General features: G+C 42.1%; 2 protein-coding genes across 2 annotated transcripts; both read right to left on the reverse strand.

The window, feature by feature from the left end:
- Positions 1-1504: 1504 nt before the first annotated feature.
- On the reverse strand, positions 1505-6077 carry gpank1 (G patch domain and ankyrin repeats 1). The gene is made up of 4 exons (XM_070980635.1): positions 4998-6077; positions 4772-4913; positions 4614-4689; positions 1505-2695 (listed from the first exon to the last, which is right to left on the reverse strand). Exons 1-4 carry the CDS (start codon positions 5442-5444, stop codon positions 2254-2256), a joined length of 1107 nt encoding a protein of 368 aa, XP_070836736.1. The 5' UTR covers positions 5445-6077; the 3' UTR covers positions 1505-2253.
- Positions 6078-7117: 1040 nt separating this feature from the next.
- Positions 7118-13947, reverse strand: LOC139347894 (zinc finger protein 420-like). The gene is made up of 2 exons (XM_070987747.1): positions 13709-13947; positions 7118-11429 (listed from the first exon to the last, which is right to left on the reverse strand). The coding sequence occupies exon 2, from the start codon at positions 11290-11292 to the stop codon at positions 8236-8238; it is 3057 nt and encodes a 1018-aa protein (XP_070843848.1). The 5' UTR covers positions 11293-11429; positions 13709-13947; the 3' UTR covers positions 7118-8235.
- Between the last annotated feature and the right edge of the window lie 1377 nt (positions 13948-15324).

Genomic DNA, 15324 nt, shown 5'->3' on the forward strand with positions numbered 1-15324 from the left:
CACAAAAAAGACAAACACCCACATAAAGAGAAGGTCTTGACAGAAGCAAAGGAGCGATATAAAGCTGAAGTTAATTAATGGTAGGGTTAGCATTAGCTAATGTTATGCTGCCTGAATGCTAACAAAACATTGGCTACTCATGCATAATTAATCTACCGGTACCTAGCAAAATGAAACAAGGACAGCTTACGTTTGTCTCTGACTGTATTCCATGACAGGTCACGTTTTGAACCTTATTCAATGTGTAGTGCATTTTGTGTTAGTTCAGCAGCTTTTATTTGACGCGAAGAGTAAACAGTCAGCAACTCCTAGCATAAACTTAGCCCTGTAGCTAACATCAGCCACAGTTCTGCTCAGATCCTGAGCAGCTATGATCCTACTTTGCTTCTCACTGCGTAACGCGTATCATGTATTAGTCTGAATAACGACTAAAATGTCTTATTTTAACTACCCACTTAAAATACCTCCCCCATGAGGTCTGCACCAAGTGTCAGCTCATTTAAATCAGAGTTGAAAACATTATTATTTGCTACAGCTTTTACTTAAAGTAAATTTATTTGCTCAATGGTTTTAATCATTTTAAATGCTAAATTATTGTCTTTTACTGGTGTCTGTTTTTAATTTTCCTTTAATTGTATTTTATTTTTATTTTTTTGTTCTCTACTAATCAAAATGTTTAATTTTTATGCTTCTGTAAAGCACTTTGAATTGCCTAGTGTATGAATTGTACTATACAAATAAATTTGCCTTGCCTTGCCTTGCCATCTACCCAAACATGAAGTTCACCTGAGGTAAACTGAGTTGAATGGGTTGACGGTGTGGACGGTGCACAGGTGACGGTTGGTACCCTCCAAAAATTTCCGATTTGCTGTTGATGAGGTCACAGTAAACGTTTAACTAATGATTAATGTTTTTCAAGGTACATTTCATCTGATTTGTATGTCAATTTGATAATTCATTGGTGTGCAAGGATACAGGTTTTGTCAACAGTAGGCTATTTATTTTTTCTAAACTTCATATTTTAATAAGATACTTCACTCGCATTTTTTCTTCATTTGCCGTGGTGAGCATTTTAACTGGACTCGTCAGGAGCCCTTGAAGTATACCTACGATCATCTTTGGATATTATTTGAAGACCAGTGGCTAATAAACAAATGTGCATTTGGAAAAATCAGTCAGTAGCTATTCTTTGACGTGAGTTCTTTCATTTGGTCTTTCTTCATCAGAGGCCATAACATGTTCATAAGATGTTCATATGTTGGGTTTTAGTGAGATTCTCCATGCATCTCCAATGCAGGCCCATAGAACTGGCACAAAGCAGAGCATTAGGGCATTGGCATCATGGTGAACTGACCCTTCCTTCATTTGTGGTTTGCCTGTATCAAGTGAAACACTGCATCATAAAGACACTGCGTCATGAAAGCAATCAATGCCACTTTGGGCCACTGCATAACCTGTTGGCAGTGCCACACCTGCTTCCACAATAGAGCACAGTATCAGCTTTGAGGTACGGTAAAGGTATTTAATTATGTTCCTTGGGAAAACACCTCCCAGCAGCTTTACAAACACCTTGATATTTGCCCTGGCAATGCTTTTATTTGATGAGATTTGGACAGTTTAATTGAAGCACTTGGACAAAATAGCCTTTACCTTGCTAATTTCTCTTGGGCAACAGCAGTAATGGTGCAAACGTTTGTTGTCAATATTGTGTAGTTTGTACACAGCATTATGTAACTACACAGTGAACTCTCCCTGTGTAACAATTCCAGGTACTGTCTCACCTACTAGTACACACATCTGCCATATCAGCCATCCGTGACATGTCCCTTATCAAACTGGAAGAAATCCAGCACTCCAGATAAGGAAATCCCTGCAATTTGTTTAATTAGATGGCAATGTTTTATTGATGACTGCAATCCTTTGGAAACACTGCCCCCAGGCGACACTGCCCCTCTGTCCTCTCTCTGCTCATTTCTTTCGGTTTCTCCCCTTCCTTTCTTTTGTTTTGAGCTGTTTTATTCGTTTATTTTATCATAATTTTTTTTTTATTTGTCTGTTCACCCTGTGTGAATAAAAAGAGAAATAAAGAAGAGATGTTAGACGTAACATTGTCTGTAATATTATGTATTGCTCTCAATAAAGAAAAAAAGAGGCAAACAACAGGTACAGCTTGTCTTTGTGCTACATCCGGTTAATGTTTAAGAGGTGCACGATATGAGGGAGGGTGTGAGGAAAAGTCACTGTGAGCAGAAGTCAAAGATAAAAAGAGGCCCGAAAATCTCTTTCCCAGTTCTTATCTCTTTGCTCTTTTCTCCTTCTTTCTTCCTTCCCCTGTCCTTTCCCACCTCTATCGTCTTTCTCCTTGGATGGTGGTTTCACTGCGTCATGATCCCTTGCTTGGAAGTGAGTTACTTTGGCTCTTTTCATCTGTCCATACCCCAGGCCCTTCTGGTCTCTCTTCAGGACAGTTGACACCGGTTGTTTCGGCCCCTCACCCTCTGGCCCCAGCCCGGCCCCTGGTTTCCAACCGCACCGAACCATCATCTTGTAGCTGTTGCTGGACGGGGGGAGGCAGTAGTAAGGGGTGGGCGGAGGATGCTGCAAACTGAACTGATGTAGAGTGGAGGAGAGATGCGATGACAGGCTGCTGCTGTACTTGTTACAACACACATCGCACCACCGAGGCTGAGCAGCACTGAGGACAAATTGAAAATGAGACAATCTTGGTGAGAAGAGGAATTTTAAAGAAGCAGATTCACAATTTTCAAGTAAGGTCACACGTACAGTAACATAAAAAATGACTTCCTCATGTTATTCCTGATGGGAGGCTAAATCTACAGTCGCCACAGTTTATCTGAAGTCAATACAGTTTGAGATCAATCAAGCGTGGCTATTCCAAACATACTGTGTTTTCAGCCACAGGTGACAGCATCACAATTGGGGATGAAAGGGGCATCCTCGAAATGCTGTTGTTCACAAGCGAGGATGGAGCGAGGTTCACCACTTTGTGAACACATGATTGTACAAAGGATATTAGTACATGGACTAGGAGACGTTGTAAAACCGGGTTCGTTTGCAAATGATTGCATTACGTTTTTATTTGCCTTAGCATTAGGAAGCGATATCTCAATGGCCAGTATGAACAGGAGGATCGCTTACAGCAAGAAAAAACAGTTTCATTTTCAGTGGACTCATACGAGCATGTGATTATTGTTAACACGACAGATGTTGACATTAGGGCAAATGCGCTTGAGACTGCACCATTATGTGTCATACATTAGTAAATGTGTATATGGAGCTCCTCAAGTATATCAGTTACTTATCTATGCAAAAATGAATTTGTGTATATTTGCAGGAAATGAAATCATGAAATATCCCACTGAGTTGAGATAAATCATTTTAATATGCCTTTCATTTGATTTGATGTTGACTGTTAGGGTGCAAATATTTAGTCTGGCCAGATCCAATATGCTGTCAAGGTGGATATTAATTAACTTTAGTTTATCCCATGTGTATTTGCGTGCCAGCGACAGTTGGTTACAGTTGCGCAGCCTGTTGCTCGTTGCAGCCACTATGGCACAGCTCCATTACAGTTTCACTGACATTGTTACATCAAGCATTTTGTCAGACCTATGGAGTCAGGTGACCTCATGTTATTGTCATCATAGCGCCACCCACTGTCAGACTGAGCAGAGGTGTAATCAGAAAGAATAAGTAAAAAACACCTAGATGTTCATATAAGCCTTTAATTTTTCTCTTTCACCAGCGATTCATATAGACCTTTGGCCTAACTGTTGTTTGTGGTAACTCATCTTTTTTTGATTTGTAATGCCCATCACTGAATTTGTCCTGCTTTGTCCAATACTGTTTCAGTGTCACTGTTGCTCCAAAGGCCAACTCCTGTCTTTTCCTATGTTTACACGTAGCACGGTATTTTGGAGAACGGATATTTTAGCCCCTCCGTTTATAAAAATAACATCGTGCACACAACATTGTTTTCAAAAATGTTGTTTTGATGAACCCGGATAAACACGCCGTCGAGCGCATCATAACTATACCAAACCTATGGGCGTGAGTGTAAACATAGTTTACATGACGTTAAGTATTTTCAGTCACATGTCGTGACATTTCTAAAACGCCGTTTAACCCTGTTTAGACGGCAACACATAACCGCCGTTTTCAGGAATCTCCACTTCGGCCGGAGTTTTTAAAAATGATCGTTTTCCGTGAAAAAACTCTGTTTGCGTGTAAATGAGAGGCCAAACTGCATGAAAACGTGTGTTTTCCCTGAGTGTAAATGTAACCTTCAACTTGGCATCAGCATGTATGTCAGCTGACTGTTAACAAGAAATTGCAGCAATGCCAGTTGCATAGTTTTGATGTCAGAAAGCACTGACAAACACATTTTTGAACTGTAAAAGGTCCCACTCATGCATATCGAATCAAATTTTGACAGACAGTTTGTGAAATGTCATATTCCAATTGAAAATGGCACCTAGCGAATTCCAATTTTTTAGTTGTAAGAAGGATCCATATTTATGTTTCTGATATTTCAAATGAATAAGTTTGATTAAATTTCGTTTAAACTGTATGAATTTTAAGAGTGTGCTAACCTGCTTTCAGACTGTGTGTTTCTCTGTGTACTTCTCCCATAGCTCTCCAACTCCTCCAACACCTCACTGTGGCCAGCTGGGGGAAAAACAGATATGAATGAGTTCAACTGTGCACACAAACACAGAATTTAGTTACTAATAAGAGAGGCAGCTGATACCTTCCAGGGCCAGATCTTTGGCATCCCTGCCCTGTGTATCAACCACTCCAACCCAGGCTGCTCCATGTTGCAGCAGCAGCCTCACCGCCGCTCTTTGTCCAGACCAGCTTGCACACATTATTGCTGTCCAGAAGTAAGTGTCCTAGACGAGAGATCATCAATACTGAAACAAATACAAATAAAATATTCCCTGACATGAAAACACTCAGAGCTGTACGTGTTGTACCTGAAAGTTGATGTCGACCCCCTTTGAGAGCAGGTCTTTGAGGCTGGAAATGTCCCCCTCGTGGGCACAGCGAAGCAACCTCAGCCCCATGAGCTCCATGGACCTTTCTGAGTTACTTGTCTCGCTTCTTCGGTTGTCTTCACTTTCACCACTCATCCCTCTTTGCACCACAGAGTCGGCTTGCGCCGGCTGCATCCCTGCAGCCCTGACTCTCCTCCTCATTCGTCTGCTGGACTCTCTGTTCCTCTGTGTATTCTGCTGCCCTCTTGCCCTGCCCTCTTGACTTCTTGACACATCTTGTCCTTTCACATCTTCCACTAAATTTTCGTAGAACTGCCTGGCCTCCCTACCACTGAGCGCACTGCTGGATGTTGAGCTGGATTGTTGAGTTGTTTCAATGCTGAAAACATCCTGGCCGCTGGCTGGAGTAAAGCCTAAAGCAGCCATAAGGAGTGAGGCGTTGTGGTAGGTTGAAAAGGTTGGAAGTTTAACCGGTTACTGTTATGACAAAGTCTGAATAATAACTACACCTAACCCTAGCCCTCTGTTTGAAAAGAGCAGCAGTGCTCTTGCTATGGCAACTTACTAAAAACTAAACACTGTTTTTATTTGACTGTTAGCTTCACACTGAGTCTGGCATTAAAGTGAATTATTAAGCTAGCAAGCTAACGCTGCTTGCTTGTTTTGATATGTTGTAGGGAGAGTGTTATTCTGTTTGGTTAATTCTGAAACACCGTTTCCCACATTACACCAAATACAATTTAAAGGGTGTCAATTTAACTATCCGTATAAGACAACAGCTGACAACCAGCCCTTGTAGCATTAGAAAAGAAGTTAGCTAAGCTAAGAATGAGCTATCACAACAAAGCTATCGAGCTTTAGCCTCGCGTAGCGTCAGCATTAACGTTTAGACACACGAAAGCTTGTTAATTTAATATCACCAAAGGCAATAAATTTGGCAACATTACCCACGTCACCTCAAAAAATTGTCCAGATGACTACTTTCTTCATTAATTCGAAGCTGCTTGAAGCTAACTGCATCTCATTTCTTCCTGTTTGTAAAGTTTCGTACGCAACGTTAGCTGCAGGTGAGTGCTACCACCTGTCGGACTGGATGTTCCCTTAAAGTGTGTTACAAGACAATGCTCTGCATATAAAATATTACTCCAATAAAGACTATAAGTATTATCTGCTAAATATACTTATACTGCAGAACAGTGCCTGTTGGTGATGACTTATTAGATTTTATGTTTGTGGAATATTATTACTGATGCATAAACATGGAAGCAGAATTTTAACGTTCAATCAGGTCAACATGATTCTCGATTTCAGATAGCAACCATCAAATGTTATTTTGTTTCTTGGATACTGTTTATTTTGCATAAATATATTTGATAAAATTCGGAATTATTTATATTATTTGGACTGTTGTGGTGCTGTATGGTGTGTGTGTAAGAGCAGGATCATCTTTGTCCACATAGCACCCTCATGTGGACGGCATGATTTCAATTACTTTTACTGCCTAAGCTCCTGCTCATTTATCAATTCAATTACCTTTTCCTGTTCACACACAACACATTCTCACAAATAACCTTCTGTTTTTGTTTTTTCCCCCCCAAGCATATTAGTTTGGATTTTTTTTTCTTCATCTAGTTCTTCAACAACAAAAACTTTGGCTTATATTCACCAAATGACTAAAACAGATCTCGGGGCTGCAGCATATTTATCTGTATGCCAGGACTGAAGGAAGAACCTTTGCTATCTTTGTTCCATTGTTTTCTTGCTGTGAACATGTCTACAGGGAAAATATACAAGTTTGTTGTATTCAGTAGCGTGTAATTTAGGCAACCATTTAACCTTAAGACTGACGCCAGTGAAGCTTATTGATTGAATTTAATGAAATGGCCCCCTGAGGGACAACACACATTTATAAAAGACCATTTAGCATCAAGGCACTCAATCATAGACACAGCTTTGAGTATCTAACACTGATAAAATACTTAATAGATATGATTACGGGTTTACACCTGGTTGATGGTCACTTTCACTGAAGGTGAATAAAATGATGTGGTTTACATGTTTACCTTTAACACACGTGTTCATAAACCTCCTTACATGTGTTAGCTGTGAATAATAGTTTTATTTTTATGGCACTTTTCTAAACACAGTTACGAAATGCTTGGTTACAGAGATGCCAACAGAAAAATGTTTCAGAAACTGAAACAGAGCAAACATAATACGCTGACAAACATAGTGCGGAGAGGAGGACAACAAAAGCATGACATGATCTCTGAAATGTTTAGGGTCATTCGAGTGGCCATGGTTATATCCTGTTTTTGACCAACTTACAAGGCAAACTATGGAACATAAAAGCTCTGATGTCAAAGAACCATGTGCATGTTTTTACATGTCACTCGTGTAAAAGTACAATCCATACTCCAAAAATAATGATCGCATTAATGGTTTGCTTATACGTCATTTTTGCGAGAAGCAGTAGCACAAACCTAAACACTGAATCATCATCGGTTCAGAAACAGACAGAACGACAATTTCCAATCTGTAACACGTTATCATTTAGACAGTGACCAGAACAATAGAAATCCCAGAATAATCCAATAACATGGCCCTAATACTTATTTGGTACCAAATGAAATGTGTTTAGCACCAAGTATCGAAAACTGTCAACTACAGGAAGCTTGCACAGATTCTTCTTTACTTACTCTTTGATAATTTGTTAATCTTAGGTCTGTTTTATTTCTGCTCAATTCTTTTAAGACTGCCTGTGTTTAGACATTTAACATTTGAAAAGCATGGCTCGTTAAACAAGGCCCGCGCTGGTTAATAAGTGATGTCCAGCCCCAGCATTACATAGTCCTTGTAAAACTTGTAATGCCATAATATTTGCTGATACTGTGTCAGAGAGGTGGTGACTGAACTCTGGTTGACTTTGAAGAACTTACATTATGTTGTTTTGGATTTTAGTTCTTTCTACAAGTATCTTTATTCTTCAAATACAATCACATTACCTCCTGATTTACGACAATTTAGCGTTCGTGGCAACTGAAATCTGTTAGCTTTCAGCATATCTTGGTTTCTTTTACTTTCTCAAACAGTAAATCAACAGGAATCTGAATCGATTGTTAATGCTACCTAACCGTACAAACATGCAAAACCACCAGCACGATCATTCAAAAGCAACAACCAAAGCCTCACATGAGTTGAGTACAACGGTATCTAACTAGTGGTATTTACTGATGTGTCTGTTTCTGTCCCCGGTCTGTGTAAATGTCTGTCCACAGTGTGGGCAGGAGTACGGTCTCTCCCCTGTGTGCACCCTCATGTGAACGTTCAGTTTGTCTTTGCTAATGAAGCGTTTGTTGCAGCAGGTGCACGCATACGGTTTATCCCCCGTGTGATAGCGCTGGTGCATCTTCAGCTCCGTCATGCGGCCGTAAGTTCTGCCGCACTCGGGACACACGTAGCTGGGCCGCACCTCCATGTGCTGCCTGCCGTGCAGCCGCAGGCCGCTGGATGACCTGAAGCTCTTGCTGCACTGCGTACACTGGAAGGGTTTCTCTCCGGTGTGGATGTGGACGTGTAACTTGAGGCTGGCGGCTGAGGGGAAGCCGTTGCCGCAGATGGAGCAGAGGTGAGGTCTCTCCCCTGTGTGGATGCTCAGGTGCTTCTCCAGCTTGTTCTTGTTCAGGAAAGTCTTGCCGCAGACGGGGCAGTTCAACGGCTGCTCACCCTCGTGCGAGCTCATGTGTTCCGTCAGCTCAATCAGCGTGGAGAAAGCGTAATCACACCGAGTGCATGAGTACGGCCTCTCCCTCTTGAATTTCCTGTGTTTGAGGCAGTGCTGCTCGAGATCTTCCTTCTCCTCAAAGGTCTCAATGCAACAGGTGCACTGGTACGGCCTTTCTTCTGTGTGAGTCCGCAGGTGATACTTCAAAGCTGTTAACCGCAGAAAGACGCTGTCACAGTGTGGACATCTGGATTCCCGTCTGTTGTGGACCATTATGTGCCTTTTGTAGTGACACAGCTTGATGAAGCGTTTGCGGCACAATGAACAATAATACTGTTCATTCTGGTGGCCTTGCTCGTGCTTCTTCAGCGCATACTCGACCTTGAACTTCTTCCCACAGGTGTTGCAGGCGTAAGACTTGTCATGAACCCCCATGTGCGAGTCCAGTTCTTCTGGACTACTGAAGGTCTCGTTGCATTTAGGGCAAGTCCCATTGTTTTCTTTCACGTGAATCTCCAGGTGCTTGTTGAGGTCTTCTGGAAAGGCAAAATTCTTCTGACAATCAGGGCATGTGTAATGCTCGCCGTTCGATCCTTTGCGATGAGTCACAATGTGCCTTTTCAAATGATACATTCGACCAAATACTTTGCCGCAATCGTCGCAAATGAGGCTTCGAGGGCTAGACTGGACCTTTTTGTGTAATTTAAGGTGACTCACAAGTGCGGCCTTCTCCTTGAACTGTTTGTCACACGTGAGGCACGTCAGGCCTTCCACTGCATGAGTCTTCTTGTGTGCTTTCAGTTCCAGCCAGCTACCTGAACTCTTCCCACATTTGGGGCAGATGTACTGGCCTAAGTCGTGCTGGTTCCTCAGGTGTCGGGTCATGTGGTAGGACTGGCTGAAGGTCATAGCGCAGACTGGGCAGCTGAATGGTTTCTCCTTTGTGTGTGTCCTCATGTGCCTGGCGAGCTTGTTTGGCCCTCTGAAGCGCCGGTTGACACAAATAGGACAGAAATGGCCTTTCCTTTTTTTTTCCTGACTGCCTCCATCCTGAGATTTGGCTTCATCGCTGTCCTTATCTTCGGCCTTAACACTAACTTCAGACCCTTTATCCTGAGAATCACTATGACCAGAGTCAGCGCCATTGTCAGCAGCATTATTGTTGCAATCGTCACTCCTGTGATTATCCTTGTTACGTGTTTGGCTTATTTCTTGTTTTTTCACCTCATCACTTTGCTGGGGATTCTGTACCTCTGTCTGGGCAGGCCGGTCTTTGCCGTGTGAGAAGATATGACCAAAAAACGCACCACTGTTTGTGAATTTTTCATGACAGACGGGACATGACAGAACTTGTGACGTGTGCGCCCTCTTGTGACTCTGCAGCTCTGCAAAGCTCCCTAAACTTTCTCCACAGGTGGAGCAGACGTGCGGGCCTGCGCCGTGCTGGTTCCTCAGGTGTCGCGTTGTGTGATAGGACTGACTGAAAGTCACTGCACAGATGGGGCAGCGGAACGGTTTCTCCTTGGTGTGCGTCCTCATGTGTCTGGCGAGCTTGTTGGCATCTCTGAAGCGCCTGCCAGTACATATGGGACAGTACGGGCCTTTTAGTTTAGATGAAGAAATTACATACTCTTCACTTTCATCATCATCATCATCATCGACACCATCACTTCCTTTGTCGCAGCCTTCGTCTTCCATCCACTGTGCCCCATTATCAGCCAGATTGATCTCACCATCTTCATCATTATCACTGTAATACAGCTTGTCATTGACGTAATAGTAATTATCTTTGTATCTAGATGATCTTGTTGGAGTTTTAGTCGAGCGTGGTTTTGTGTTGTTTTTCGCCCTCCTCTCCCCACGCCGAGGCCGTCCTCTTTTGGCCTTTCTTTGAACAGGAGGGTCTGAATCATCTCCAATATCCACACTGACCTCATGAATACCAAACAGTTCAGATTCGTTTAAAGCAGATTCAACCTCTTTACTGATAACTAACGCCTTGTCCAAGGTCAGAGTTTCCCTTTCCAGCAGCAGCCTCTCTTTGAGTTGTGGCCAGTTTGTTTTCTCAATGAGCTGATCCAGAATAAGTTTGTCTTGTATGTCTCCATAGCTGCAAGGCCTCAGCAGTTCTTCTAACGCAGACACAAACTGCTCGACAGTCTCTCCGGGCATCTGAGCCCTCTGATGAAATTTAAGGCGGTACATCTGAGAGGTGCGATCAGAGCTGAAGAAAACCGTCAGCACTGAGATGGCTGCTGCATACGTGGTTTCACTCTGGAGCAGTGTTGTGTAGATACGCTGGCCCTCTGGACCAAGGCAGTTCTGTAAGAGCACACACTTGCTGGAGTCCACGAGCTCGTTTTCACCGAGCGCTTCAACGTAGTGTTCAAATGCTTTGAGCCACTTACGCCAAAACATGGTCGGTTCACCAGGGACAGGTAAGAAAGGTGGAGGTGGGGACAGGATTATCAGCAGTGGCTCTGGGAGGGGTTCAAAGGATAAGTCCTGTTTCGTCACTTCCTCCTCGACTTCGACAGTCACTTCACCCATTGTTTATTTTTGGTGGGTTTTTTCCGCCCTGAGGCTGATTTTATTTCCTCTTTGACTCAATAAGAGTCACTGAATTAAGAAGAAACCCTCTTTGGTCCGTGTTCAGGATCATGATGTTTCACCCCACTCAGGTCAGCCTAGGAGAAGTGTGAAAGAAACAAACACAAGTTAGTTTTCAGGCTCAGTTCCTTTGTATGTAATGCTTTTCTGTTGTACTACAATATACACTCATAGTATATTAGGTGCAACTAGCTAAAACAAATGCTAAATAACTAAATCCTACATTCCTGAAGGTTCGGTTGCACCGTGTCGTTGTCATGTGTTTGTTGCTCTGCGAGGAGTGAGATGAGAAATAGAAAGTGAGCGCTGCAGCGAGCGAAGAAATTGTTGATAAAACAGTGAAAGACAGCTTGCCAGTACGGAGTTTTTTGGATTTTATAAGTCGGACTGTAGTCAGACCGATGTGGTCTGTAACTTATGCAAGACTTTTGTCCCCACCAAGACCGGTAAATACCACAAACTTGTTTAACCACCTTAGCCGCGCTCACTCTTTGGAGCGCAGCCGTATTCGCCAACGTCCGCCAACCGCAGCACCACCGCACAAGCAGCTGACCGCCATGCAGAGGTATCTGCTTCAGTGCCTGATTGCAACACACTTGCAATAAAAATATAATTGAATAATTCATGTATGTTTAGAGTAAGAAGAGTGACTAAAGTTGTTCATGTGTCTAGGCTGGTTTTATAGTTCAGTCAGTGTTACTGTGCTGTTTATCTTGTTTGTTTGTTTGTTTGTATGTTACAGATGTCAAGTCCACCTCAGTTTCTGCTATGTTTACAAAACACTGTACATATCTGAAAACATTTTATTCAGGAGAAGGTGAATCAGCTTGTGAACTTTCTGCACTAAACCTGCAGAAAAAAAGTTCTCAGGTTTCTCTGTTTACATTTTTACACTTTTTTTTACATTTATTATTTGAGTGTTTTCCATGGTTGTGTTGACATTTCCTTTCCTTTCTGCCTTGATAGCTGAGGGGATTAAAATCAGAGGAAGGTTAAATTTAAAATAAAAATGTTTAAATTGAATGTATTTTTCTCCTTGTCCTTATTTTAAATAGGTCATAAAAAATATCAATAATTATCGATATCGACCGATATAAAACACTTATATCGCAATAGAGTTTTCAGCCATATCGCCCAGCCCTATGCTGCTGCAAAGCTACAAATGAGAAATGTGGTCACAATCTGAGGTATGGTGTTGAATAATGGTGAGAAGATTTTAACAGAACCTCATCGTGTCACAATGAAGTTGGCCTTTGACCTTTGGGATATGAATTGCCATCACTTCCATCATTATGAGACACTTATCTGAAATTTTGTGATGAGAAATTCTTGAGTTATGGCCCGTGTTTTATGACGTTACAGTGACGTTAATCTTTGACTTTTCAGTCCAAATGAATGTTTTGCCAAATGTGGACAACTTCCCTCCAGGCCTTCCTGAGATATCATGCTCATGAGGATTGGACCTGAAAACATAATGGCTCCATCAATGGCTGTCGCAGAAACAACTTTTGGAAGAAACCAGTATCATGTTGAAAAATGGACGAGGACAGACAAGTTGGCGAGGTTGAAAAGCATCCGAAGCCAAGTCTAGTGGAAGATGAATTGGGATGATATCTGGCATTTTGAGATAATCACCATCGGCCGATGCCTGCGCTTACAAGGCCGATTTAACAAAACAAAAAATGTCTGCAGACACTGCGGGGATGATGCGCATCTGTTATTTTTGCATATTTTTCTGCATTTAGTGTGAAATAGATGCTCATTGAGGCCAAAAACAAAGAGAAGCTGCTGGGCGTTACTGTGAGTACCAACATAGTTTATTTTCTTAGTTAGCCACCCTTCATCTCTTTAATAACGGTTTTCACTTCCTGAGTTTAACATCACGTGACTGCAATCAACCAACTGCTACGAGGGGCGGCACCTGCGGCAGCATCTTTGGCAGATAACGTTGTTCTTGAGGCCCTGTCAGGGGATCGGGGGCCCTAAAGGGGCCCCTAGACTGGTCTGGGATTGCAGATGTTTGTTGTTTCACAGCGGAAGTCCAGCTGCTGTCGGGGGGCTTGTGTTTCTAGCACGGATCCTGTCATCTGAGAGAAAATAGCATAGACTGAGTCGCTGTTTTGTCGATACTGTGACTACCAGAAGCTAATTGCACAGAAAGCGGCGCAGTCACGTTTAACCGTTTTCACCTCGTATTTCACTGCATGAACGAACCGGACTGACATCTGTCGCCACCGTCACACTGACGGCTGACGGGATCTGCGTGCGCGCGGACACAACACACCGCGACCGAGGAGAGACGGAGCTCTGAGAGGAGTATGGAGCAGTAATCAAGGAGGAGGAGACGCAAACTCACCAAACCAAACTGGGTCACAAGTCACGACGCAGACAGACGGACGGCGGCGTTAACGGCTGCTCCAGGTCCGAGCCGTGCGGGGTCAGATATCTGAAGAGACTCACTGCGGCGCGACGAGTCAGAGCCGTCAAAGTTAATCTTCCGTTCTCAAAAACGCTAAATAGCAAAGGATGGAGTGAAAAATACATCCGCCATGCTGCCAGTCCTTCTTTGTCCTTCTTCCGGGCATCACAACAGTCCCCCTGGGTTTGGTTCGCCGCCCCACAGCGCCCCCTGCTGGCGGGGAGACAGATGGCCCATGACAGCGGTCATCAAACGTTTCAAGTCCTAGAAGTAGTATCACAGTTTGAACGTACTAAATTTGAAGTGGAAGTACTGCATGCAATTCTACTCAAGTAAAAATACATCAGTATTAACATCAAAATATACTTAAAAGTTCAAAAGAACGAGTACCCCCTATGTGTAATTGCATATAAATCTTAACTACTTTTCATTAATATTGGGTACTTTATTAGTAATGTTTTCTAATAATTAATAATAATATTTTCATAGTAAAAAAAGCCCTGCAAAGTAATAAGCTGTCAAATAAATGCATAAGTGACATACAGCACTTCATCATTGTCCTCAAGTACAGTGCTTGAGTAAATGTACTGTTATATTCCACTATATTAGCCTACTTCACATTAGTTGTTGTTAACCGCCAAGTATTTAGATCTTTTACTTCAATAAAAGCTATAATACTATGATAAAATACTTGATTACAAGTAAGTTGTATCAGCAAAATGAAAGTTTCAAAACTAAATTACTGATGCGTTGAATTGTAGTATTATTTCCACATTGCTCCTGCTTGAGGTAGAGCTACTGTAATTTGAATCATATACAGTGCTGGGTAGTTTAATGGACTGTGATAAATGCATTGGATTTTATAGGCTCGTTATGGCAAACTAACGAGTCAAATGTTTCCCTCATCATCAGGGTCTGAGGAGGAGAAATCTTGTGTTCTCACTAACACTCGTGTATGGTGGTATCACAGGTTTTCTATAGGCAGAATGAAAATAAGGAAATGTGGTTTATATAATCAGATTGCATACCATTAATTACAGATTACAAAAATATTTACTAGGATTTGGGGGTGAAACGAAAAGGCCTGTGTATGAACATTTAATAACACATGAACACAGTGTCAGTTTCTTCGACTGTGAGCTGCTCAGACCACATTTACAGTCTTCACCAGCGAGAGCAGTGTGTCTTTGATCATCCAGTTCATATCCATAATGAATATTTTATAGGGTCAAATGACCCAAATGACATAGAAGAATCTAAATTCTAAATAATCTGATTTAAAATTTCATTTCGTTCATAATTTAACAGATTTTTACACTGTTTTCACTCGAGTACTCTGCTTTTTTTGTTCAACGCATTTCTCTTTTGAATTCATATGATGTATTTCTGTGCTTCGTGTGTTTCACTGCTGCACAGTCAACTGTCCTCTGAGGACAATTCAAGTGAATTGATTCTGGAAACACACACACATACTGCTGAATTGTTTAAGCAAAATGTTTGAATACTTTGAGAATCAGAAACAAAATTTCATTTACCTCCATTGTGTTCGAGTG

Source organism: Chaetodon trifascialis, chromosome 2 (assembly GCF_039877785.1).
Source record: "Chaetodon trifascialis isolate fChaTrf1 chromosome 2, fChaTrf1.hap1, whole genome shotgun sequence".
Classification (NCBI taxonomy): domain Eukaryota; kingdom Metazoa; phylum Chordata; class Actinopteri; order Chaetodontiformes; family Chaetodontidae; genus Chaetodon; species Chaetodon trifascialis.

Coding starts and splice junctions, on each gene's coding strand:
- LOC139347894 (XM_070987747.1), bottom strand. CDS start 11,292: ATGGGTGAAGTGACTGTCGAAGTCGAGGAGGAAGTGACGAAACAGGAC.
- gpank1 (XM_070980635.1), bottom strand. CDS start 5,444: ATGGCTGCTTTAGGCTTTACTCCAGCCAGCGGCCAGGATGTTTTCAGC. Junction 4,914..4,997: donor GGGTCGACATCAACTTTCAG/GTACAACACGTA, acceptor TCTCTCGTCTAG/GACACTTACTTCTGGACAGC. Junction 4,690..4,771: donor CAAAGATCTGGCCCTGGAAG/GTATCAGCTGCC, acceptor TTTTTCCCCCAG/CTGGCCACAGTGAGGTGTTG.